The sequence below is a fragment of the Ovis canadensis genome, chromosome 1 (genome assembly GCF_042477335.2).
Source record: "Ovis canadensis isolate MfBH-ARS-UI-01 breed Bighorn chromosome 1, ARS-UI_OviCan_v2, whole genome shotgun sequence".
Lineage (NCBI taxonomy): Eukaryota > Metazoa > Chordata > Mammalia > Artiodactyla > Bovidae > Ovis > Ovis canadensis.
The window spans coordinates 37,759,348-37,785,836 of NC_091245.1; the positions used below are offsets into that span (position 1 = coordinate 37,759,348).

General features: G+C 37.9%; 1 protein-coding gene across 6 annotated transcripts in view; it reads left to right on the forward strand.

Annotated features, from left to right (window-relative positions):
• Window positions 1-26,489, forward strand: part of PATJ (PATJ crumbs cell polarity complex component) — a 394,842-nt gene that overhangs the window by 133,264 nt on the left and 235,089 nt on the right. For all 6 annotated transcript variants that reach the window (XM_069593029.1, XM_069593048.1, XM_069593038.1 and 3 more), the window contains exons 22-26: window positions 3,214-3,388; window positions 13,490-13,561; window positions 14,998-15,175; window positions 20,656-20,766; window positions 25,868-25,945. In XM_069593029.1, coding sequence (XP_069449130.1) covers window positions 3,214-3,388; window positions 13,490-13,561; window positions 14,998-15,175; window positions 20,656-20,766; window positions 25,868-25,945 — 614 coding nt within the window. The remainder of the gene's footprint in view (window positions 1-3,213; window positions 3,389-13,489; window positions 13,562-14,997; window positions 15,176-20,655; window positions 20,767-25,867; window positions 25,946-26,489) is intronic.

Consider the following 26,489-nt stretch of genomic DNA (forward strand, 5'->3'; position numbering starts at 1 on the left):
ACAGTCAGTATAGTTTCATTCCCAGGTCCCTCAGTACTAAGCCATTGATCTGCTATGTCACCAGGCAAACCACCCACTTCTCCAAGCTTCCCCACTTCCACAGCTGTAAAATGGTGCAGTTGGGCTAAGTGTTCTATAAGGCCTTTTTCAAATCTGTAGCCCTTTGACAGAGAAGACAATGGCACCCCACTCCAGTACTCTTGCCTGGAAAATCCCATGGACAGAGGAGCCTGGTAGGCTGCAATCCATGGGGTCGTGAAGAGTCGGACACGACTGACCGACTTCACTTTTCACTTTCATGCATTGGAGAAGGAAATGGCAACCCACTCCAGTGTTCTGGCCTGGAGAATCCCAGGGACGGGGGAGCCTGGTGGGCTGCCATCTATGAAATCGCACAGAGTTGGACACGACTGAAGCGACTTAGCAGCAGCAGCAGCAGCAGCAGCAGCCCTTTGACTACTCTGTTAGAAACTTTAAGAGTTACTTATGAGCAATTAAATTAAAAGTTATTTTTGAAAACCTGTATGTAAAGGGCTATTCTTCACCCTTTACTTAATCTAAAATTATTGTTGTTCAGTCATTAAGTCATGTCTGACTCTTTGTGACCCCATGCACTGCAGGACGCTGGGCTTCCCTGTCCTTCACCATCTCCCAGAGTTTACTCAAATTCATGTCCTTTGTATTGATGCCATCCAACCATCCCATACTCTGTCACCCACTTGTCTTCCTGCCCTCAATCTTTCCCAGCATCAGGGTCTTTTCCAGTGAGTCAGCTCTAAAATCAGGTATCCTCAAAGACAGAAAGTAGTTATATTTCCCAGTCTGATTGGCCCTACCTAAAATGGGCCTCTAGTGAACCTGGATGAATTTCTGTCATTGCACCCAGAGTCAGGTACACTTGTGAATTCACATAGTGGTCTCTTACAATAAGCTTCTGGAGGGCAAGGCTTATATCTGATTATGTTACCACAGTGGGTGCTCAAGAACTATTTCTTGCATGAGAAGGTGATATGCTGCTCCTGTGTGGTGATTTAACAGCATGCCAATTCTGGCATGATTTAACTGGCATGATTTATCAGTATGCCAGTTCCCTACCTATTTTTTTCTTGTCTGGTTGCTAAGTTGTACAGCAACCCCTTTTCTGCATGGATTCTTCTTGCCTTTATTTTGTTTATCTTTCTCTTCTTGCACCTCACTAAGTATAGACCTTTTGGAAATCACACCCATTCCTCTCCTGGTAGCATTAACTTCCGTTTATCCAGGGACTTTTTTTTTTTTTTTTAACTTTCCTGTTTTCCTAACTGGGTTTTCCTGTTGTGGCCGTTACCTAACAACCACATAGGCCCCAAAGGGTATGCTTTATTTTACGGGCTCCCAGATACCATGGTGCACCTGACAAGCAGGTCTGTTAAGTCACCTATGTCAAGCACGGTGAGAGAGGAGAGATGTGTACCTGAGCACTGCCAAGGAGGAGGAGTGGGCAAAGGGTATGGGCAGCCCTGTGTGGAGCAGGTAGTGAAAAGTTTTAAACAAACTGCAGCATCCTATGAAACTCATGCTGTAATTTAATAGGCTGCTTTACCAGTGTAGCTGGATGGGAATTAGCTCTGCAAATAGATCCAGTTCTCTGTTCTTTCAACTCTCATTTTAGGCCATTTCTGCAGAATCTCTGTCCCACCCAGTCCCTCCTTAGGGGAGGAGGTAGACACAGGGAGCTAGAGCAGTGGTGCGTGTCTGTGGATTTGACTGCATGCGTGAATGTGGGCCCAGGGGATGGGCTGAGGGGTGCCCGGTGATGGGGGAGAGGCACCTGAGACTTTCCTTAATACCACCTGAGTGTTACAGTTACTTTCACCCCCCCACTTCAGATTCTCTGCTGTATTTCCTATACTGTATTAATCAGTGTTACCAACTGATCAGATGCTGGCTCAAAGTGTCTAGACAAGATAAAAAGCAGAAGTACAAGTGAGTTTACTAGAAAATCTGTTCAATATGAAGAAATGAAAAGTTTAAATGATGCTTATAGGAGAAGTTTTCAAAGAGTATCTCTATCTCCTAGTGATCAATTTTAATTTTCTAATAAGCCGTTTCCAAAATATACTATAAATGTATGGATTTAAGGGAGGCATTTGAAACACCATTTTTTATATTTGTATAACATAGTTAAGAAAGATTGGCTGGGAATTTGTAATGGATTAGATGTAATGGATACTGAGGTGTATCCTAAGAGCGATGAATGGGTTTCTGCCAGCCTGCGTGCAGGTCTCTAAACATGTACCACGGAACTGCGTGCACAGCCCTGCCCTAGTTATTCCTCTTTTCTGTAATAGGAAAGTGACGCAGATGACATGTTAGGTAAATTCACACATCCTGTTTGGCAAAATTCCTTGGCCTGGAATTCCCCATCTATAAAATATGATTGTTAGTATCTCTTGTAACTAGTTTAATGTGAGAATTAAATAAGATAACAAATGTAAAAGAATTTTGGAATTTATAAACAAAGCCCCTTCAAAAATGTGTTTTCATTTGATTATTTGTTTTTCTGTGCATTTTTTTTTAAGTCAGTGAAATGTTAGTGTGTCTGTAATTGAGAGAGCCTAGATCGACGAATGAAAATTTGTAGTAAGATAAGGAGATAATCTCCATCGTAAAGGAGATTAGCTTTTTTTTTAATTGAAAGATTCTTTAAATTCTACAGTCGTTCACATTTTAAAAAAGTTTCACATAATCCAATAACAACCCTTTCCCCTCCATAACCCTATATTGCTCCTCCCTGCTTCCGTCTCCCCACTGGTCACCACTAGTTTGTTCTCTGTATCTGAATCTGCATCGCTCTTGTTTTGTTAGTTTGTTGTATTTTTTAGATTCCACGTATGAGTAATACCATACAGTATTTGTCTTTCTTTTTCTGACTTATAAGAAAGATTCTTTTGATAAAAGATTCATATTGCTAAAATAGTATCTTTTCACTGAAGCCATGCTTAACATTGTAACCCTCTTCCACTGAGCAATTCCTATTTCCCTTCCTTGCAGAATTTTTTTTATCATAGTACTGCCATCATCTGACATGTTAAATATTTTGCTTATTTAGTTTAGTATAAATAAGTCTTCTACCTGAAAGGGGTCTGCCCGTGTAGATATCCATAACTCTTTGTTGAATGAATGATGAATAAATGTATCCTGTGCTCACCAACATCTGGTTTTGCTCTTTAGGCATGATGATTCCAAATGATGTGCAGGGTGCTGGCTTGCTTGTTGAACTTCCTGTTGTGGCTCAGAGAAGGGAGCAAGAAGATTTGCCTCTATATCAACTCTCCAGGACTCAAGTTGTTCCCAAGGTTTCGGCATACGCAGGAATGTTGTCTTCTAGATATACCCCTGATGCATGGTATGATATTATTTCTCTGCATTTTCACATTATAAAGTAGCTTTCTTTTAGTTTCTATTAAAAAACAACAACAACAATAGGTCATGTCTATGGTGGAACATTTGTAAAGTGCAGAAAAATACTTTGAATAAAACCCACTATATTAAATGATTACTGTGAGAATTTCCCATGCTTAAAATTGTACCATATATATAATTTTGTATTCTCTCAGTTATGTGCAAAATGGATTACATAGAGTTTTTAATCAGATAATGGAGGTTAATTAAGAATTTAACAACTCGAGCAAGAAATACATGAGGACAAATTGAGGAAGGATTGGACTTAAGAGCTGGAGGGTCTGTAGGAATTGTTGGCTGATAACATGTGGGAGTGAGAAGGAGAAGGAGAAGGAGATGACCTGTATTTCTGAATGGAGCAACTAGATGGCTAGCAGGACCATTAATTCTTTGGCATAAGATTATAGGAGCATGAACAGGTTGAAAGGAAAATGATGAGTTCAGTTTGGGACATGTTGAGGGTTCAAGTATCCATAGAACGATGAAGTGAAATGGAGTTAATTTTAATACATGTCTCCAAGGATTAGTGTTGAGGTCTATCCTGATGTGGATACCTGGGGAACAAGATCAAGTGAAGGTGAAATTCCTGGATTTGAATAGTCATCCAGGGGAGGCTCAAGTGGTAATAGAACAGGGCCAAAACTGGAGTCCTGCAAAGCAGCAAAATTAAGGGCATGAATGGAGGAAGAAAACAGTGAAGTGGAGTGAACAAAAGATGGAAGGAAATTGATGAGCTGGAGGTTGATATAGAAACTAAGGGAAGAGAGCATTTGAACAAAAGCATCATTACAGACTATTGTTACATGCTACAGAGAGAGGTCACAGTAGATAAAATGGAAGTTTTCATGGGACTTGATCACATGGATGCCCTTGGTAAGCTTAGAACAGTTTCATTAGAGTGGAAATCAGAGAGTAGTGGGTTGAGAATTGAACAGAAGTCAGAAATTGGATACAGTAAGAGTAGACTAGTGTTTTGAGAAACCTGATCATGAAAAGAGGCAGAAAGAATGCATGTTACCTAGACAACTGGAGGGTATTGTAGGACTGGGGCAAGGGGATGTATATATGTATACACACACAGACACACAGACTGTAAGTGTGAAAGATCCAGAACACACACACACACACACACACACACAGACTGTAAGTGTGAAAGATCCAGAACACACACACACACATACAGACTGTAAGTGTGAAAGATCCAGAACACACACACACACACAGACTGTAAGTGTGAAAGATCCAGAACACACACACACACAGACTGTAAGTGTGAAAGATCCAGAACACACACACACACACACAGACACACATAGATTGTAAGTGTGAAAGAGCCAGAAAAGGAATATGTAGATGCTAGAAAGTGGGTGATTAAACATAGTCCCTGGAGAGGGTGGAGGGAGAGGAGGACATGGCACCTAGAGAGATTACCCTTTAATATCTGGTAGGAGGAAGCTCATGGATTCAGGTGCCAAGAGTGAAAGGAAAGCACAACTGCAGATATTGCTAGTACCTTGAGGACTGGAATCTGAAGAAGTTTTTACCCTATGGTCTTGGGGGTTTTTTTTTTTGCCTTTTTTGTCATTTAGAAGAAAGGCTATTTACTCAAAATGATGGAGTGCTAGTAAAGTGGGCCGTAAAAGGAGAGGTGTCATAACAGGGATTAGCGTTTGAAACAAGAGTAGGGGAGTAAAGACCTAGTGTGAGAAGGACTTTAGGAAAATATTGATTCCCTTTTCCCAGGGAGTGAGAGAATGAACATCACCCTCTCAGGTGTGGTATCTGTGGCTGAGAAGCAGAGCTGCTGATGAACGGAGGAGGCTGAGAGAACACTGAGGGAAGAAGTTAGGGTGTGGGTGGTCTCTTTACAACTGAAGGAGATTTCGTGGAGTGTGACGGGTAGTTTGGCGGAGTGGGCCTTGGCAGTGGGGCATGGGAACAGAAGCACAGCTGAAAGAAACACCCGTGCAGTGCAGCACTGTGAGTGCAGGACGGGAGAAGCAAATGGAAGAGCTGGAGGTGTTGCAGAATATAAGAGGGATGAGAGAGAGGGTAGGGTTAATTGGCCTTAATGCTGTTATTCATTTCTGTTTGAATATAGTTCACCTACAGTGTTGTGTGAGTTTCAGGCGTACAGCAAAGGGAGTCATTATGCACATACGTATATCATGCTAAGTGAAGCGCATCAGACAAACACAAATATCATATGCTATCACTTAAATGGGAAATCTAATAAAAATGATATAAATGAACTTATTTCCAGAACAGACTCACAGATCTCGAAATCAAACTTATGGTTACCAAAGGGGAAATGTGGGGGCAAGGGGAGTGATAAATTGGGAGACTGGGATTACTGTCTATGCATACTACTATCTATAGAACAGATAACTATGGGGACCTACCGAATAGCATAGGGAACTCCACTGAATGTTCTATGATAACTTACATGGGAAAAGAATCTTAACGCTTTTATTTAAATTTTAGTCCAAGAAAGATTCTGTCTTGTTATATGAAGTGTCTCAGACTTACGTCAATTCTCTGTTCAGTGGTCTGTGACCTTTGCCTAGAGTTGTAGATAGAAACTTAATAAAAGTTGTTTCCTGGGCTTCTGCATAGCTTATGTCTGAGTGGAAAGGAAAGACTGGTAAGCCCAGCTAGTTGGAGAAATTGGTGACTTTTTACTCGACAGACCTGGACCAATGTGCACAGGGGAGGAGCTGAGAGGCCCAGGGTCCTAGTGCAAGAGATCTAACCAGTTCCCAAGGGAACAGAGAAATGCCTAGCAGTGGAAGTACTGGAAGAGTTAGGAATATATTTCAGCTTTTTTTATGTGGTCAAATTACTTTTCAGAGACATTTCCATTGTTTAAATTTCTCTTGTGCTGAGTGTTAATAATGGACTCTGGCCAAAGAATTCAGAATTGAAGCTGCTTTTCTTGTTATAGAATTCAAAGTGTAAATTGGAAAAGATGTAAACAAATTTCCAAACCCGCCCCTCTATCCTTACGCAGAAGATGAAACATTCCATCAGTTGTATCTTACTCAGTTCTCCCAGTTTCAGGGAGAAGAGGCCCACTTTACTCCTAATGTGAGCACTTTGACAAGCTGATTTCTTGTGTTGGCACAGGCATGTAAAGGCTCTGCCTAACCTTTGTCTTGGGAGATCAGTCTTGCATTTGAATTTTCTTTTTTTTGTGTGTGTGGCTTGCTGTCATAGATTCAGTGTATATATTTCAGTCTCAGCAGGCTCCAGAAGTGTTCCTGTAAATCATACTACCCCTTTTAATCTTTCAGGGTATGACCCATGGAGTTAGGTCCATAGATGAATATTTATTGCTACTCAGAAGACTTCCTGAGTAATGCACAGATTCCTTTCAGAATATAGTTTTTCAGATCATCAGGGTGTTAGCTAGTGCTAAATGCTATTTTACAGTTTCTTTGCATTAATTTCTGCATAGGACTCAGCAGAGTTATTTTGTTAGTATTCACTGTGCTGTTGCATAAGCCAACTTCTCTTCGCCTCTAGGACTAATTTAAGAGGTCAGATGCATACTGAAAGGGAAGATCTCTAGGAAGGAAGAATGGTAGGCAGACGGAGTGCGGTAACTCTGAAAGCAATCTAAGTGATCTTGTTCTGAGTATTCTTTCTTCATAAAGTTCATTGGGATGATGTTTTCAGAATTCACCTGGCTTCAATCTTTTTCTAATTCAGCTCTGTCATCACTTGCTGCCTAAGGACGTATGTGTGCCCATTAGTGGGGGCATGACATTGCTCAGACTAATAGGAGATGTGCAGTATAGTACTGTGCTGCTGCTGCTGCTGCTAAGTCGCTTCAGCCGTGTCCGACTCTGTGTGACCCACAGACGGCAGCCTACCAGGCTCCCCTGTCCCTGGGATTCTCCAGGCAAGAACACTGGAGTGGGTTGCCATTTCCTTCTCCAATGTGTAAAAGTGAAAAGCGAAAGTGAAGTCGCTCAGTCTTGTCGGACTCTTCTGGACCCCATGGATTGCAGCCTATCAGGCTCCTCCATCCATGGGATTTTCCAGGCAAGAGTGCTGGAGTGGGGTGCCATTGCCTTCTCCAGTATAGTACTGTGGTGCTGTTCAAATATGTTCTCTGTTATTTATGGCTACATGACCCTGAAAGAGTTTCCCTTGTGTCTGTATTTCCTCACTTGTAAAGTAAGGTAGTTCTAAGGTTCAATAAAGTGAATATAAATGATTTCATATAATGCCTTGAGCATAGTAAATGTTTAATGGAAGGCTGGCAGTGATGCTTGATGATAGTGACAGACTCCTGGCCCTTGAGGTGTATCTAGGGTATTCACTGTTGCTGAGTTTATTAAAACACTCAAGGAAGTTGTAGTGTTTTTGTTTGTTTGTTTGTTTTTAGATAAAATAGGATCAGATCACAGTAAGTAAAACAGGAAAGATGTCAGAGGCTAAAAACTGTGAGGATGATGAACTTGAGGTGAAAGGCATATTTTAAATTGAAAAAAAAATCGTAGGTGTGTGTGTGTGCTCAGTCACTCAGCTGTGTCAGACTCTTTGTGCCCGCCTGGGCTGGAGTCTGCCAGGCTGCTCTGTCCATGGAATTCTCCAGGCAAGAATACTGGAGTGGGTAGCCGTTCCCTTCTCCAGGGGATCTTCTTGACCCAGGAATCAAATTGAGGTCTCCTGCATTGTGGGAAGATTCTTTACCAGCTGAGCTACCAGGGAAGGATGTGTGTGTAATAGGATGCAAATGAAAAGAAATACTTTCAGATATTGGATACTTTGTTATGACTAGTAAGAAGCGAAATATGAGACTGAGTGTCATAGCTGGGGAAAGGATTAAATGAGTTAATGTTATATTTTAAGTCCCCAACACTGCTTGGCATTTAGTGCCTTTTAAACAAATGGTGAGTTTCTGATAGGTTTGAGTTCCACTGCCAAAAATTATGTGTAAATTAAGAATATTGGTGGAGGACTAAGCATAAAGGAGAGAATAAATACATGGATGTGAGAGAGGAGTACTCAGGAATGTTTGACTTGGAAGGAAAAAGGGGAAGTTTCCAAGGACTTTATAATGTTGCAGCCGTGGTCCACACTGCAGGTGAAGATGAGTGTGAGAAATTAGGACAAGAGACACACAGGAGTATTACACTAATGCCTTTGGAAATATAATTAGATATTTCATTGCTAAAGCAGGCTCTACAGAAGGTCAAAAAAGGTAAAGACCTAAGGAAGTGACTCACCCTTTATGAGCTGAACATTTGTTTCTTAACAAAAGTCTTAAATGCAATTTTATGAAACAGTTTTCTTAATTTTGATAAATGTATAATGGTGGCTCAGATGGTAAAGAAACTGCCTATAATGCAAGAGACTTGGGTTCGATTCCTGGGTCAGGAAGATTCCCTAGAGAAGGGAATGGCAACCCACTCCAATATTCTTGCCTGGAGAATTCCATGGATAGAGGAGCATGGTGGGCTATAGTCCCTGGGATTGTAGAGTCGGATGCAACTGAGCAACTTTTACACACACACACACACACACACACACACACACACACACACACACACACACACACACACATTGATGTTACCAACATTCCAATCAAGATATTATACATTTCCATCCACCTGGAAAGTCCTCTGCTCCTGACTTCTAATACTGTAAGTTATTTTTTTCCATTCTAGAACTCATGTATATCATACAATAGGTACTTTTTTGTTATCTGGATTTTTACTGAGTACCACGTCTGTGTCATTTTAAACTTTCATATATAGTAATGACTAATTCTTTATGTATACTGGTATCAGGTAATAATTTGCTTATAACTTCAAGGTCATAGTGTTATATTTGTGTAACTAACCCTACTAGTCTGGAAAACATTAGTGCCTATTCTGCCTGGCTCTAGATGCTCGTATTCCCTCTAGTATGTCACAGAAAGTTGCCATATAGAGTTTATATTTTAAAAGGAAAAAGAAATCTCGAGATAACTTAGCCACAATTGTAACTCTTCCTGCTTACATCATTTTGGGGTGCTGAGTTTGCTTGACCCTTATATGGCTTAGTATACAGAACTTTTATGTGAAAAAAAGATATATTAAAAAGGAAAGGTCACCTTGGCTATCTGGATTCATCTGATTTTGGTATGACGTAGAAAATTTTAATCTCAAAGACATTGTATCTTATGATGAAGTTTTACTATTAATATCCACTTGTTCATTAATGGGGCACTTTATCTTTCTTCCCAAATCTGTAAAGAATGATAACTTTGGGCATTTGTTATAAAGGACTGAAATAAAAAGCATTATTTCTATTAGATGGTTAATTCGTTTAGGGAAAAAGTGGTTATAAAACTCTGATTAAATGTAAAAGGCAAAAGTTCAATTATTTTAAGATTTGAGATTCTAACTGATCGAGCTATTGACCATGTTTAATCAAAGTGCGAATTATAAAATTAGAGTTTAGAATTCTCTTGTGAAAGATTCAAGTACATTTGGGCAAATTTGCATCTTAATATGTGCAGTAAAAGTATTTTACTTTCTCCATTAAATTTTAATTTGGGTTAAAAGGTATATGCATTCATCAGTGTAAAGTGACTACATTATTTTGGATAGTTGCTCATCTCCTGTGACTTTCTTTTTAAAACTAATCACACTATGGTTTTGAAAGTTTTATCTCTCTTTAGGTATGAAATAGTGTGAATAGAATATGTTCATCAATTTCCTGAAAAATAATAATATACTTTGAAAAAGACTATCTAACGGAATAATCCTTTTGTTACAGATTTTCTTAAAGAAAACTAAAACTTTACATATTTTAGATAACATTTTTCTCCCTTCATTTAATATTATATGTACAAGTCAGCAGTTTAGGATATTTTTTATTTTATTTTTTTAAAAAGAAAAGCATATAGCCCATACCAATGTGAAAACTTGACTTCCATTCTATCTTAGGTAATTTTAAATTTAAGAATTTAATTCTTATAATAATATTATGTATGTGCCATAATAAAAATATGTACATTTTTTTTTCTTAATATATTTCATGAACTGTTTCTTACCCACAAAATGTATGAATTTTTTCCTTCACCCACCAACCAATTTTCTGATTCTTTGGCCAATGTGTCCTACAATTTATTTCCGTTCTGACATTAACTGCAGAGTTAGTACAGCCCCCACAGGTTAAAGGCTCAGTCCCATAAGACTGTCCCAATTTCAGAAGCCAGGCACAGATTCCAGGTGCCAGTTCTACTTCTGACCAACTGACTATGAGTTGGGGGTTCTCATATCACCTTCCTGAGGTTCAGTAATTTGCTGCTGCTGCTGCCAAGTCGCTTCAGTCATGTCCAACTCTGTGCGACCCCATAGACAGCAGCCCACCAGGCTCCCCCGTCCCTGGGATTCTCCAGGGGGGAACACTGGAGTGAGTTGCCATTTCCTTCTCCAGTGCATGAAAGTGAAAAGTGAAAGTGAAGTCGCTCAGTCATGCCTGACTCTTCGCGACCCCATGGACTGCAGCCTATCAGGCTCCTCTGTCTATGGGATTTTCCAGGCAAGAATACTGGACTGGGGTGCCATTGCCTTCTCTGCAATAATTTGCTAGCATGGCTTATAGAACTTAGGAAAGTGCTTCACTATTACTGCTTTATTGTTAAGGATACGGCTCCGGAATAGCCAAATGGAAGAGATGCATAAGTCGAGGAAGGGAGTGTGTGGGATGAGAGAGCATCCATGCTTTCTTGGGGGCGCATCACCTTCCCAGCACTTTAATGTGTTCTCTAACCCGCAGGCTCTCTCAACTCTGTTGTTCGGAGGTGGGGAGAGGTTTATGGAGGCTGCATTATGCAGGCACAATTGATTACATCATTGGCCATTGGTGATTGAACTCACTTCTAGCCCCTTTCCAGAGGTGGGGGTGGGGTGGAAAGTTCTAACTCTAAATACATGGTTGTTTCAGAGAAGGAAATGACACCCCTGTCCAGTATTCTTGCCTGGAGAATCCCATGGATAGAAGAGCCTGGCAAGCTACTGTGTATACCTAAATATAAATTCAAGTGAAAAAATTTAAGAGAAATGGATATTGGTTGAGCCTCAGTTAAATGCCAGTAATATTTCATTTAATCCTTGTTGCTGTTATGGGATAATCAAAATATGAAAGTTTATGCTATGATTACCACTAGCCAATGAACATATATGTACATGTGCAAAAAATAACATGACATCATAAAATGAAGACTTAAATTGGTGGAATCATGGGTATATCATTTAGTGATTGCATTCAGCTGTTTATAAACTGAACCTCCCTCTTCATTCCCACACCCTTCCCCCTACAACTGTTAGTGTGGCTTAACTCAGCTGGGGCTTGATTTCTTCCATGTAGAAAAGTCCTGAAGAAGTCCTGCCAGGGTCTTGGACACCTTCTTCCTTTCTGCTCTGCTGTCATGAGTGAATTGCTTTAGTTCTCATTGTGTCTTCATGATTTTAAGATGGATGTTCCATCACCAATAATCACCTCTGCCTTCTAGGCAAGAAGGGAAAGAGCAAAGAGCAAAAGGTTCCTGTCAGCTGATTCTCCCTCCACTTTATGAGTTTTCCTGCAAGTCTCATCCAAGGACTTTTGCTTCCTTGTTGCTGATCAGAGCTCTTGCACACAGTTACCATTAGCTAAGAGGAAGTCCAGAAAATTTAGTTTTTTGAAGCTGAGTGTAGTGCCACCTGGAGTAAAGGGGTGTTATATTGGTAAGGAAGATGGGAGACAGGGCATTAGATAAGTAACCAGCAATTATCTGCCAAGTTGTTTTCCTTGAATTTTATGATGCTTTTAATCATAAAAAGTAGACTGGCTAAGGCAAGAAGATTGTCTGCAGTGGGTGAGAAGTTAGTGATCCTTAATGATCTCAGTTCTTTAACTGATTTTCAGATTGCTTAGATCCTTTCACGTTCTCTTTTCAATCATCCTTAAAACTTTGTATCTTAGAAAATTGTAGAGTGACAAGTAGCTGGAGTTTTGTGCTTTTGATAGGACTTATTTGAGAATTCAGAGGAAAATGGAGCATTGAAACTCCATGCTGAAAAAAAGACTTGGATACTGTGGAGAGGTTATGTAGTACATCTGAGCCTTCTCTGAGCTTCATGTGGAAAATACAGTAATATGACCTGCTGTGCTTACTTCACAGGGGTTTTTGTGAAAATGAAATGGAAGAAGTAGTACCAACATTTTTATATAGAATAATATGATTGGCAGTATATGTTATTTAATTTGATGGTCCAAGGGCACATGCCTATTTTGCGGTACAGGTTAGATGGGAACATAGAAATCCTGGCTCCTCTTCCAGGTCGTAGATGATAATGCCTTTACCCTATTAGATAGCATTACTTCTATAACTGCTCTCTAATTCAGCATCCTGCTAGGCAGTTCCATGTTAACAGAATTTGATGGGTGGAAGTATGATGGTGGTAGGTGAGAGGATTATATTGTTTAACAAATCTTTCTGTAAACTGAAAAATACACAAACTGTAAACTGTGGAAACTTCTATAAACTGTGGAAATACACAAAATATTCACAGAATACAAATGACTGGGACATTATTTAGAGAGACAAAAAAATCTAGAAAGAGCAATCATGTTTACTGACTATTTACTTATTTCAGTTGTTTGTGTCAGGTTATACTAGATTGTTAGCTCATCAGTCACAGCAAGTTTTAAGAAATATATTTTATAATATTTAAATGTTGATAGAAAAACAAATGTATAATCATACAAATTCAAACACAGATTTTTAGAAAATAGCATCTATAGTGTCACCAATGAAAGTGTTTATAATCAGTGATTTCCTGGTACTGGCTGGATATTTATTAATTTGAACATTTAAGCAATATATCTTCGTATGGACAGTCAACTATTGATGTAAATATTTTTAAAGCTTAGAAATTAAGAACTTTTAAACTGCATATAGATTGTATAATATAAAACTTTTTAAGACCCTTTAATAATGTGTGTGTTATAAGTTACATGTATGTATGTTTGGTTTTTTTTTTCCTTTCTTTCTCCTCAGTGAATTACCTGAGAGAGAAGAAGGTGAAGGAGAAGAAACTCCAAACTTCAGTCACTGGGGACCACCAAGAATGTACGTTGGTAACATCATTGGCTTTCTCAATAGGACAGTGCAACTGGTTGTGTTTTCTTCAGTTCTCTAATGATTGCCATAGTTCACATGTACATTGGCCTAAACTGTAGTTGCATTTGGTCTTACCTAGAGGTTTTTAGCCAGGCAAAATGACCGTAACCAGTATTAGGAAAATCATTGTCATACTTTTTCAGAGAAAGGAACTTACAGATGTCCATCTATGAGGAACAAAGTATACTTTCTCACTGTATCACTAAGCAAGGCAGGTAGGGCTGTCTTGAAGGCAGTAAAGCTCTTTTTTCCTTTTAAACAAACAAGAGCAATAGTTGAAGCTTCTGTTACATAGCCCCCTCCTCCTCTTATGTTAGTCCAAGTTTGTGTCTTGTTTGCACTAACAGAGTGTGCTGGGCCCATCCTCCGATGGATACTCTCATTGTTTTATGTAGTAACCAGGGCTGCACTTTATTAAGATTATAAAAGTCTTCCATTAGCTGCTCTTTGTATCTTTACTCATTATTAATTCCACCATGCTACTCACATTGTTTGTTTGTTTGTTTTTTTTCACTTTTAAGTTTTGTCTTAAAAACTCTTAGCTGTTTTCTGAGCTACTTTTTGGAGTTAATTATTGGCCATGTTTGTGCAGTTTGAACAAATTCACAATATTTTGAGTGACAAGTTTTATTCCATACTTTATGAAAATGATGTGGAGGTGGGAAGAAAAGAAAACCTTTCCAGCCTCTGGAGCAATAAAATCTGTCCTCTGCTTAAAGAACCACAGGCTAGCCTGGCTGACTGGGAACAGCAGTATGAAAGAAACAAAGTATGAAAAAAAAAGTAGGAGAAAGTATGAAAGAAAGAGAGAGCGAGAGAGAGAGAAAGAAAGAAAGAGAGAGAGAGAGAAAGAAAGATGGACTGTAGCCTACCATGCTCCTCCCTCCATGGGATTTTCCAGGCAAGAGTTCTGGATCAGGTTGCCATTTCCTTCTCCAATTCTGAACGTCTGTGCTTATTTGCGAAAATGATACATGTGACTTTCTTGATTTTTTTTTTCCACTCATTTGTTATTTCCTCAATTCATTCTTTGCTAATGTTACATATGATATAGATGAAAAGGACTCATTAGAAAAATATATGGTGGTGGGAGATAGGGATATTGAGATCTAGCTCAATTTCTCAATATTAAGAGTTGTATTTGTTGTTTTAGAAATCATCTTCAGAATATACCATGAAATTGCTTTAAGAATCTAATAGAATTTAATCTCATTCTATAGAAGTGATAGGTTCTTACAATTTAGGAACTAGTTATAACTTCTATAACATTTGTGAAAATGTATTTATATAAAATGAGCAACAAGTATATACACATTGAACACAATGATGATACAACAAATTTCCTTGTTCATGGGTGAATTCTGTTTTCTTGTTTGTTTTTACAGCGTTGAGATTTTTAGAGAACCGGATGTATCTCTTGGTATTAGTATTGTTGGTGGACAAACTGTCATAAAACGTTTAAAGAATGGAGAGGAGCTTAAAGGTATATTTATTAAACAAGTTTTGGAAGACAGTCCAGCAGGAAAAACAAATGCTCTTAAAACTGGGGATAAAATACTTGAGGTAAATAATGTTAAATTTTTGTTTTTGTTTGAAATGTACTGTAAAACAGTAAACATGTGTGTGCTGTTGGTATATTTTATTCGGATGCCTTCGTTTGTAGGTTTACACCATTTTATGAGATTCTAAAGTTGAACTGTAGTAGTAGCGTTAGTTGCTCAGTCGTGTGACCCCATGGACTGTAACCTGTCAGGCTCCTCTGTCCATGGAATTCTCTAGGCAAGAATACTGGAGTGGGTTGCCAGTCCTTTCTCCAGGGGATCTTCCTGACCCAGGAATTGAACCCGGATGTCCTGCATTGCAGGTGGATTCTTTACCGTCTGAGCCACTAGCAAAGCCTTAAAATGATAAAGGAAAAAGCATCAGCTGGCTGAAGAAACAATTCCACAAGTTGACAGAATGAGGCAGAAAGTGGGCCTCATGCTTCCCCCACAGTCTTTAACAAACTTTGAATTGTATATGGCAGTGGGAGTGCTGTCCTCCCAGAGTTGACCCCGAAAGTGGAAGATTGTTGGGGGAGGGGTGAACCCATCCTTTACATCTGGCAGGCTTTGCAGGGTGGAGTTTTAAGGATACATTAAAGGCACTGAGAGGTCTAAATCTGATACATTTCTTTGCATTGGGTTTATTGGATGACACCATGTTGCATATCTTTAACCCCAGAATCTGCTTGTCCTTGACTCATGGTTTATGATGCTAAACATCAGCTGTGGTGTTTTATCTCTGACAGTGTGAAAGTGCTCTGGAGATCATGGATTGAAGTCTAGATTGTCCTGTTTGTTTTCTATCCTTGGACAAATTATGAAACATATTTTCAGTTTCCAAACAGAAATGAGCTTTTAAAACTCATATAATCATTGTGAGGATTAAAGAATTACATAAAACTGTTCTGTGTATACAAATTTGAGGTTATATTCACATTTGTGAAATTGTAAAAAAAACTCCAAACACACTGGAGATAAAGAAATGAAGAAAATGACCTATGGTGTTTATATGATAGTGGGGGAGATAGACAATACACAAAATAAGTAATATAGAGAAAGGTAGATTGTTATAGGGAGCTATGGAGGAAAATAACGGGGAGGAGAATAAGGAATGACAAGTGGTGGTGATAGCAGTTGCAACTAATAGATTTGTTATGGAAGATGATATTGGGACAAATACAGGAAATGACCAAGTGAACAGTGTGGACACAGAGGGGAAGATGCCTCCAGACAGAGTGAACGGAAGTGCAAAGGCTCTGAGGTGGGAGCTTGCCTGGATGTATTGAAGGAACAGAAAGAGGTCTAGCACTGCTACTATAGGCAGAGTCAACAAGAAAGAAGTTGAAAGAGAAAAGGTAATGGGAAGCCACATTATGTAGAGCTCAGAAGGTTGTCCGCTCTGAATGCACGAGAATCCGTTAGAGAATCATGAATGCATACATATTTTTAAAAAGGGTTATTCTGGCTTCTGGGACAGGTGTAGTTTATTTGGCATTTGTGTGGTACATTGTTTTTGTTTTCCCTACTTATTTGTGATTTTGTTTTAGTTGTATTTTTTAAGCAACATATGACTGGATTTTGCTTTTTTAAAATCTAAATTGATAATATTCATCTAATAAATCATTTATTTTTAATTTTATTACTGATACATATGCACTTAGAACAAAATACAGAAGATAATGTGTAAAAATTAGCTTTTTCCTTTATATAGTGAAATAATTATAAATTCATAGGAAATTGCAAAGAAATATAAGCATAAGGAAGTCCCATGTACTCTCTTCACTTAGCCTCACCCATTGTTAACATCTTACATGACTACAGTAAAAGCAAAAGCAAAATGCTAATATTGGCACAATTCACAGACCTTAGTCAGATTTCACCAGTTATATACATGTACCTGTACCACACGTATGTATGTGTTTATAGCTCTACATAGTTTTATCACATGTGTAACCTTGCATAACCCCACAGCAGTCAAGAAACTCAACTGAATCATCACCACAAGACTCCTTGTCTGACCGCCAAAGCCACTCCTCTCCTCTCCTCTCCCATCTCTAGCCTCTGGCCACCACTATCCTGGTTTTCCGTATTTATAAGTGTGTAATTTTACAGTTGTCACATAAATGGAATTATGCATTCTGTTTCAGTTTGAGGTTCTTTCTTTACTCAGTGCAATTTCTTTGAAGTGCTTTCAATTTGTCAGTAGTTCATTGCTTTTTATGAATGAGTGGTATTCCATGGTATGGAAGTACCACAGTTTAACCATTCACCCATAGAAAGATGTTTGGGTGGTTTCCAGTTCTTGGCCATTGTGAATAAGCCCTATAAACATTGGTATGTAAGTTCCTGAGTGAAGATAAGTGTCCATTTCTTTGGGATACATGCCTAAGAGTGTAATTGCTGGGTTGTATGTTAAGTTCCTTTCTTAGTGTTAAGAAACCCTCAAACTAGTTTCCAGAATGGCTGTATCATTTTGTATATCCACAAGCAGTTATGAGTGATCCAATTTCTCTGCATCCTCACCAGCATTTGGTATTGTCGCTATTTTTCATTTTAGCCATTCTGGATAGGTACATAGTGATATCATTGTTGTTTTAATCTGTAGTTCCCTAACTGCATTTGAGTAAACTCTGGGAGTTGGTGATGGACAGGGAGGCCTGGCGTGCTGCAATTCATGGGGTCGCAAAGAGTTGGGCATGACTGAGTGACTGAACTGAACTGAACTTTTCATGTGCTTAATTGCCATCTGATTATCCTCTTTGGTGTAATGTTTGTTCAAGTCTTTTGTCTTTTTTCTAATTGAATTGTTCATTTTTTCTTATCTTTTTGAATTTTTTTCTCATCTTTCTCTGCTGTCAGTGAATAAAAAGTATTCTCTCATCTAATCCATCATCACTTTTACACATACTAATAAAAACCCATTGTTTTATCTCAGATTTAATCATTTATATTTCTTCAGACTCACAACACACCTGAAATGTTAAACTCTAATATATATTCTGTGATGCATAATGAGTCATTTGTTTACTTTTTTCTATGAAAAGCGTTAGTTGTCTGTTAGTGAAGTTTAATACTCATTTTTGTCTTAAGACAATTGCACAAAGGGTTTAGGTCCATATAAAGAGCTTTTTAAACTAGAAAGTTTGAGTTTAATTTAATTTTAAATTAAATTAAATGGGTCTTCATCTATGTAAATGGACATTTTTTAGGTTATAATTTTAAAGTTGAGAAAGACTAAGATTATTTTTCTGTTGTAATATGACAGAATTCTTTTCCCTCACTTCTCAGCTTTAGTGATTCCCATTTAACACTGTATAATCTCTGTCGGGGAAAAAAAGCTGATTATTACTGAAGAGGATGTAGTTCTCATATAGCCTCTACTTTTCTTACTGTTGAATGTTACAGGGATCAGGTTTTTCGAAAGAAGCTTCATCAAACTAGTGACAGCTTTTAATCACCACTGTAAATTTTTTCTATTTTTTTCATTTACGATTATTCATATCCTTCCTCAACTCAGATGGGAAAAGAGCTTTTCACAGCATTGAAATCTTTATGGATACCTATTAGAATAAAAATCCAGAGTTCTTGCCATGGCCTTCTGGATTTTACATGATGTGGCTTCAGCTGCCTCCCTGACATCCCCTCTTTCTGCCCCCTCCTCTTTCTCTGTTCTTTAGACTCGCCTCCATTTAAATCACTCTAACACACAGGGCTCCCACCTCCTGCCTTCATGCAGTCGCTTCTCTGTCCCTCCGCTTCCGGCATGCTCACTTTCTTCCTCACTCCGCTCAGATGCAGTGACTTATCATCCTATCACCCCTGTGCATGTGCTTCCAACTCCTTTGATCTTCTTTCCTTTCACTGAACTTTTCGGGGGCAACCACATCCTAGTTAAGTGCAACTGTTAGCTTATTTTGTGATTTCTTTCTTGATTTGAACCAACAAAGTTATACCAACAAACAAGAAATTGTGACACTCTGAAGCCTTTGGAATTAAAAGTTGTAAAATAGCAAAAAAAAAAAAAAAGCCAAGAAACCAACAAACAAAGAACCCCACGCATACTGTCTGGTCTCATTTTAAATTCATGACTGCTCCCTCAAACGGGTCTTTAATTCTGTCCTGCTGTCCTGCATTTAACAAGCTGTTTCATTCTTCTAAGTAGTTACTTCAGACCTCCTGTGCTTCCTTCCTTAGTCTTCATCTCAGTTGATGGTCCTTCTTTCTTATTTCATTGAGAAAAGAGGAGTCCTCGAAAGGGGCCTCCCTCTTGCTCCTTCTACATCCTTTTTTTCTACCTGTGCTTGTTGCAACAGATGAACTGTTTGTGTTTCTTCTATCTGGAGTCTGTCTCTCTAACTTGTGCAGCAGAAGTCATTCCATCTTCACTTTCCAAGGGTTTGCTTCTGCAGTCATCACTCTTCTCTACCTTCATTTTTCCTCTCCTCTGCATCATCATCATTGTAGCATATCCCATCTTAAAAAAGCAAAAACCAACCTTGATTCCACTGCACCCACATTCCTATTTCTTTGATCCCCTTGTAGCAAAACAACATTCACAAATTATCATTATCCTCTGCCTGGAATATGCTTCCCTGGTGGCTCAGATGGTAAAGCGTCTGCCTGCAATGTGGGAGACCTGGGTTCAATTCCTGGGTCGGGAAGATCCCCTGCAGAAGGAAATGGCAATCCACTCCAGCACTCTTGCCTGGAAAATCCCATGGAAGGAGGAGCCTGATAGGCTACAGTCCATGGGGCCGCAAAGAGTCGGACACGACTGAGCGACTTCACTTCTTCTTCTCACTTCTTCTGACTGGAAACCACCTCAACTTTTACCAAGGCTTCCTTACATTATGAGTTTGAAGAATTCATTCTGTTAAATAAATGCACTTGATAAGTAGAATGCTCTTTGAGACTATGGGCATGTTCACAAGTTATCCTCTCTCAGATTTGAATAATGAGATGTTTACACTTTACCCAAATTTGTTGAATGCAGAACTCTTTTAGTAAAAGAACCCATGGGTGTTTTCATACTTCTTTTTTGAACATAATTTGAGAAATGTTCAACTACTCAATTTGATAATGGGCAATTTGCTTAAAATACCGTTCTTCTTAGTTTAATTGAGAGAAGATGAGTCCAAAGAGATCCCCAGCCCCTACCCCCATTCAGAATTGTGTCCTCTAATAGTGGCAGAGGTGACTCAGAAGCTTCTTAAGTTTCTGTTATTGATTAGGCTACATAATTATTTTTAACCTCAGCCATTGTTATTAAGGTATTTTTCTTATTTACTTTTGTTGAAGGTAAGATGTTAATTTTCTTAAACATGGTCTCCTAAAACAGCAAAGCTTTTTATGTGCCAGTGTTATTTTTTTTTCTAGCTGTCATCTAATTCATTCAACTCTGGCTGTTCTCATAACTAGATAATATGCATGAACTTGAATTAACTTATCCACAAGATCTGCTGCCTTGCTAACTGAAATAAATTACTTCTGTGTTTTTAGGTGTCTGGAGTGGATTTGCAGAATGCTTCACACAGAGAAGCGGTTGAGGCCATTAAGAATGCAGGAAACCCTGTGGTGTTCGTCGTTCAGAGCTTGTCATCCACTCCAAGAGTAAGCTTTAGTTTACATATTCAACAAGTTTACAAATAGTCTCTAGATCTGTGGATCAAGCTTTTGCCTCCAAGTGTTAATATTTTCCAACATATTTTTTACTGTTATTCTACTATTGCTTAAAGGAAGTTAGCTTTGTAAAAATTTAATTATTAGCTTCAGTTTTCCCTTTTTTTCTCTGATTTCAATCTCCTGGTCAAATTTGAGTTATTCCAGTGTACAATGGAGTCCAACAGACCTATTTTCGACTCTTTGATTCCCTATTTACCAGGTTTGCTAATTTGGAGGCAAGTTACTTCACCTTTCTGAGCTAGTTACTTTGTCTATAAAACACTTCCAACACAGAGAAGGTCGGTTATAAAAACATTCTAGAGGGACTATCAAATGGTCTGTGTATCTATTATAGCATGTAAAAATTCAAATGTGTTCCACTGAATGTTCTGTTGGAGATTCTGAATTTACAAAGAACAGTATTTCATCATAGAGTGTTTTCCTGTAATAAACTACTCATTTGGTATGGAATTAGAACTCTGATACACAGATGTCAGTGACAGGATGTATATTTTATATTGCAATATGAAGCAGAAATGTCACCAGTAAGCCCTGTAACCGAAAGCTATGTTTAATTTTCTATATTTTAGAATGGAAGACAGCTGTTCAAAACACAGGCACTTCTGAACAGTAGAAAAACTGCATAGTTTTTAAAAATATGCTTTTCAGTCCACTGAAATGAAGTGCTTTTCAACCTTTTTTTATATCAAGGCATACAGAAAATAATATTTGTGTAGCAAACTGGGTAAACAGATATCTGGCTGTCCCAGGGGCAGGGGGCATCAATGTGTATTTTTTGCATGCTTATAGCCTCCCCATACCCAGGGGGCTGCAGCCTCACCCCATATGGGCAGCTCTGCTGTGCACTGTACTTGCAGCAAGGTCCCTTCCAGACTTAATGCTAGTTTATACCATCAAGACTAATTGAGAGAGGGAAGCAGAATAAAGTCTTCACATTTTTTAATGCAGTTTGAAATTCTAGATTTATTAGAATCCACCCTTAAGCTCTTAGGATACTGAGAAAGTTGTTGAAGCCATCACTTTTATTTCTGGAGACTGAATTTAATAGGAATGTTGGCCAGATTTTCCCTGCCAAATGACAATTCCAGAGAAACAGTTCTGAGCCAGAATGAGCCAATGATACATTTATACGGCCACTTGTGAATGCTTCGCCAAAAAATATTCAAAGCATTTTATTAGGTTATAAGGTCAGCTATAAAGGCCAAGCTTTTAATCTAGTCTTTGTTGGTGAGCTGTGGTGGAAGTTTTCATTTGAGTGACCAGTACAATATTTTCAACTGCTAAAAAAAGAAATAATGTCTTCAGCATTACTACATGCCCAAGTCACTTATCCCTCAGGCAGCATCACAGAGTGTCGCGTTCATCGAACATTGAACTGTCTGTCTATGGTTCTAGCCAAAGAATGGTGATGATATTAATGTCCATTACTTGCTCCATTTTTTTCAGCACAAAGTTGATTCCACCCGAATAAGGCAATGAAAGGAACCAAGCTTCATATTTTTGTATCTTTGGCTTGCTTATTCTTACATTTATTATTGGTCATCACAGAAATAGAAAATATAGCCAAATTCTTAATCATTTTTGATCAGTTTAATTAAACTTTGAGACTTTCTTCAAAACTCCCAAGGAAGTCATTTCCTAATATTTGGCCATCAAGGTCCTATGTCTAAATGTGCCTTGAAAAAGAAAGTGTTAGTCGCTCAGCTGTGACTTTGAGACCTCATGGATTATAGCTTGCCAGCCTCCTCCCTCCATGAAATTCTCCAGGCAAGGATACTGGAGTGTGTAGCCATTCCCTTCTCCAGGGGATCTTCCAAACCCAGAGGCTGAACCTGGGTCTCCTGCATTGCAGGTGGTTTCTTTACCATTTGAGCCATCAGTGAAACCTTCATGAAAATTCTCATGAGCTTGATAGATTGAGCGTTGGTGTTTATGTTTGCACTTTTTTTTAAAGTTTTACTTTTTTTAATATTTGTGCTTTTAATAGGTGCTTTAGGAGCTTTTTTAAAAGCTTTTTCTCCTAAATTTCTCAACTACATTTTCAGCACGCTAGAAAGAAATATTTATATCTACTTAGATTTACTTGGTATATGCTTATTTGAGAGCAGAATTCATGATCTATACTGTACACCTCAATAGAAAGTTTTTATGCCAAAGTAATTTTTTCTACTTATAATTGCATTTCACAGTAGCATTAAGGTTTTCTCTGTATATCCAAAACCAAACCTTTTTAAAATTGGTATCATTCTTTCAGTTCACTAAATTTATTATCATGTGTTGTTTTCTTTTTTCCTGTCTTCCATTTGTATTTCCCTAATATCATTGTTTGATAGTGGCATCTAAATGTTTTTGGACGTGTTCATTTTGTGTATTAGTCATATAGAAATATATTTTTTACTTTCATAAGAAACATGTGCTCTCCTACTTTTCATAAAGATGTGGTCTTTTTTGGTGGGCCATTTGTCTTCCAAAGTTTGCTAATGATATGTGTAGAGAATAATATTTCTGTGGTATTTGAAAAACAAATGGTATAAACCTTATGAATGGCAGCTAAATTTTATTCCATTTCAAAGCTTCTGCCATTTAACTTTAGCTGGTTTTTCCATAGGAGAAAGTAGGTCCAGTATAGGCAGGTGTTATGACTTTGTAGGGAGGTGGAGTGTTTTAAAGTCTTCAGAATTAGAAACATATACCTGTAGATCCACTGGTTTTTGAACTCTGACTTAGGTTGTCCTGTGTATTAAATAGAGAAATAAATGTTAAGCACAGTCTCTATTCACATAAGAAGCCACAGATATAAATTAATTTATCACTGCTATTGCTTTTTACTTTAGAGAAACATTTCTGAGATGGTCTCACTTATTCCAAAATTAATTTATTCGCTTAGACTCTAAAAGTAGAGAAGAATTAATCGTAAATTGCCTTTTTGAGAAAAGTGCTTTTTTTTGTTTTTTAAATTATCCCTAGGGAGGCAGTTCCTTTAATTTTCTGAGTAAGGAGATTTATTTTTCCTTTTAATCTGCATATCTGTCATCAGATTTTATGCCAATTACTTGTGTTAGCTATTTGAGGAGTCTTTAAAATAATCACTTTTAATAATACAAAATAATTTTGTATTTTCTTAAGATATTTTACAGGTAGTTTTACAAAAAGAAATGAGTCAAAAAATAATCTGTGCTGTTAGCACCATTAAGAATTAAAATCATTTCTATGAAATTGAACTGTTTGACTCACTTATAAGCATTTATTGAACACTACTATGTGGTGCTTTTTCTGAGCGTCAGGGTTATAGTGATAAATAACCCTAAATTCAGCTCTAATTGAGCTATTATCTAGGGGTGTAAATAGCTTTGTATAATTTATCTATATGCTAACAGTGATGGTTAAATATTTATTGAATGTACACAGTGGGCTAGCTACCATACTCAAACTGTATGAAGATATTACATAAGAATGATTATTGCAACATTGTTTGTAGAAGAGAAAATTGGAAATGAAGTATGAAAATCCCATGAAAAGAATGACTGACAGCAAGAAATGTTATATATCCATGAAAAGAAACATATCATAATCATTCCAGGTGACAGGATTTACAGTTCATTAAGTAAAAAAGGAAAAAGTAATATTTACAGAGGCATCCATTTTTTACATTAAGAAAAGTAAAATCAAAGCCTCAAATAAGTGGGCTGAAGTGATATTACTTCAGTGTTAGCTTCCCTTGGTGACTGGAATAAACACATACAATAACCTTAAAAAAAAACCAAAACACCAAAAAAGCAAGACTTGAGCTGGAGTACGCTGATGAATAAGGTAGATCAATGAAATAAATGTTACATCCAGCATTATAGGAACTAACTTTCTGGATCCAGGACATGGAAACAACCTAGATGTCCATCAGCAGATGAATGGATAAGAAAGCTGTGGTATATATACGCAATGGAGTATTACTCAGCTGTTAAAAAGAATTCATTTGAATCAGTTCTGATGAGATGGATGAAACTGGAGCCGATTATACAGAGTGAAGTAAGCCAGAAAGAAAAACACCAATACAGTATACTAACACATATATATGGAATTTAGGAAAATGGCAATGACGACTCTGTATGCAAGACAGGAAAAAAGACACAGATGTGTATAACGGACTTTTGGATTCAGAGGGAGAGGGAGAGGGTGGGATGATTTGGGAGAATGGCATTCTAACATGTATACTATCATGTAAGAATTGAATTGCTAGTCTATGTCTGACGCAGGGTGCAGCATGTTTGGGGCTGGTGCATGGGGATAACCCAGAGAGATGTTGTGGGGAGGGAGGTGGGAGGGGGGTTCATGTTTGGGAACGCATGTAAGAATTAAAGATTTTAAAATTTTAAAATAAAAAACTAAAAAAAAAAATTAAATACATAAAAAAAAGAAAAAGAATGAAGTAGCTGTGTTCATCTTATGAAGAGTTTCAAGATACAGTGTTTAAAAAAAGAGAAACTAGGTGCCAAGCAGTACGTGTAGAAAGCTCTAATTTATGTAAACATAAAATGGGATACCCATACATGTATACATCTATGTATTATGCATGTGTCTCACACATGTACACACACCTATGCTTGTGTATTCCTAGAATGACATTCTGGGAAAATTCTTCCTCTAGGGAGCGGAAAATGTTGGTGGAGACTTACTTTTGTATAATTTTTCATGCTTGCACCCTTTATTACCATGTGCATATATTATTCTTGCAATAAAAACAAGTTCTAAAATAAAAATAAAAAATAAAGAAGCCTGTGAATTTATTGTCCCTTGATGCTTCACACAAACACACACACATGCAGGCATGCACATTTGGGTTATATAACTTGCTAGATGTCCCGAGTTGTGTTGTTTGCCTTAACTATACTTCTCATATCTTTACGTTTTGGATGAAGTTAGAGATATAGTTATATAGGATTTTAACTCTTTTTTTTTTTAAATGCATGGAGCAATGTAATGATTGTGACATTTAAATTCTTTCTTTCTCTCTTCCTTGTCTTTGTGGTGACAGGTCATTCCTAGTGTGCATAGCAAGGCCAAAAAAATCACTAATAACCAGGACCAAGACACCCAAGAAAAAAAAGAAAAGGTAACCTAACCTCTTAAACTTTTAAAAATGTTTTTGGTTTCTTTTTGCATATCTGAGCTGCAATTAATATGTGTTTTTTGGGATGAGTATCTGGGTAGAAGTATGGTAGGTTTAGGACTCTCCTGGTGGCTCAAACATAAAGAATCTGCTGGCAGGAGACCCAGGTTCGATCTCTGGGTTGGGAAGATCCCCTGGAGAAGGGAGTGGCAACCCACACCAATATTGTTGCCTGGAGAATTCCATGGACACAGGAGCCTGGTGGGCTACAGGCCATAGGTTTGCAAAGAGTCAGACACGACTAAACGACTTTAAGTTCACTTCACGGTAGTTATAATGTCTCCTTTCTATGAACATACCTAATTCTGGCCTGGATGAGGGCCTAGTGAAGTACAGGTGTGAGATGTCATGAAGCCATTATCAGCCATTATCATCTTTTTCTAAATCCTAAGATATTAAGTTGAATTTCTATTGTTTAGTATTGTTTCTTTTTTAGCTTCCAAATGATTTATTTTTATTAAAAATGTATTTTTTAATTTCCATACAA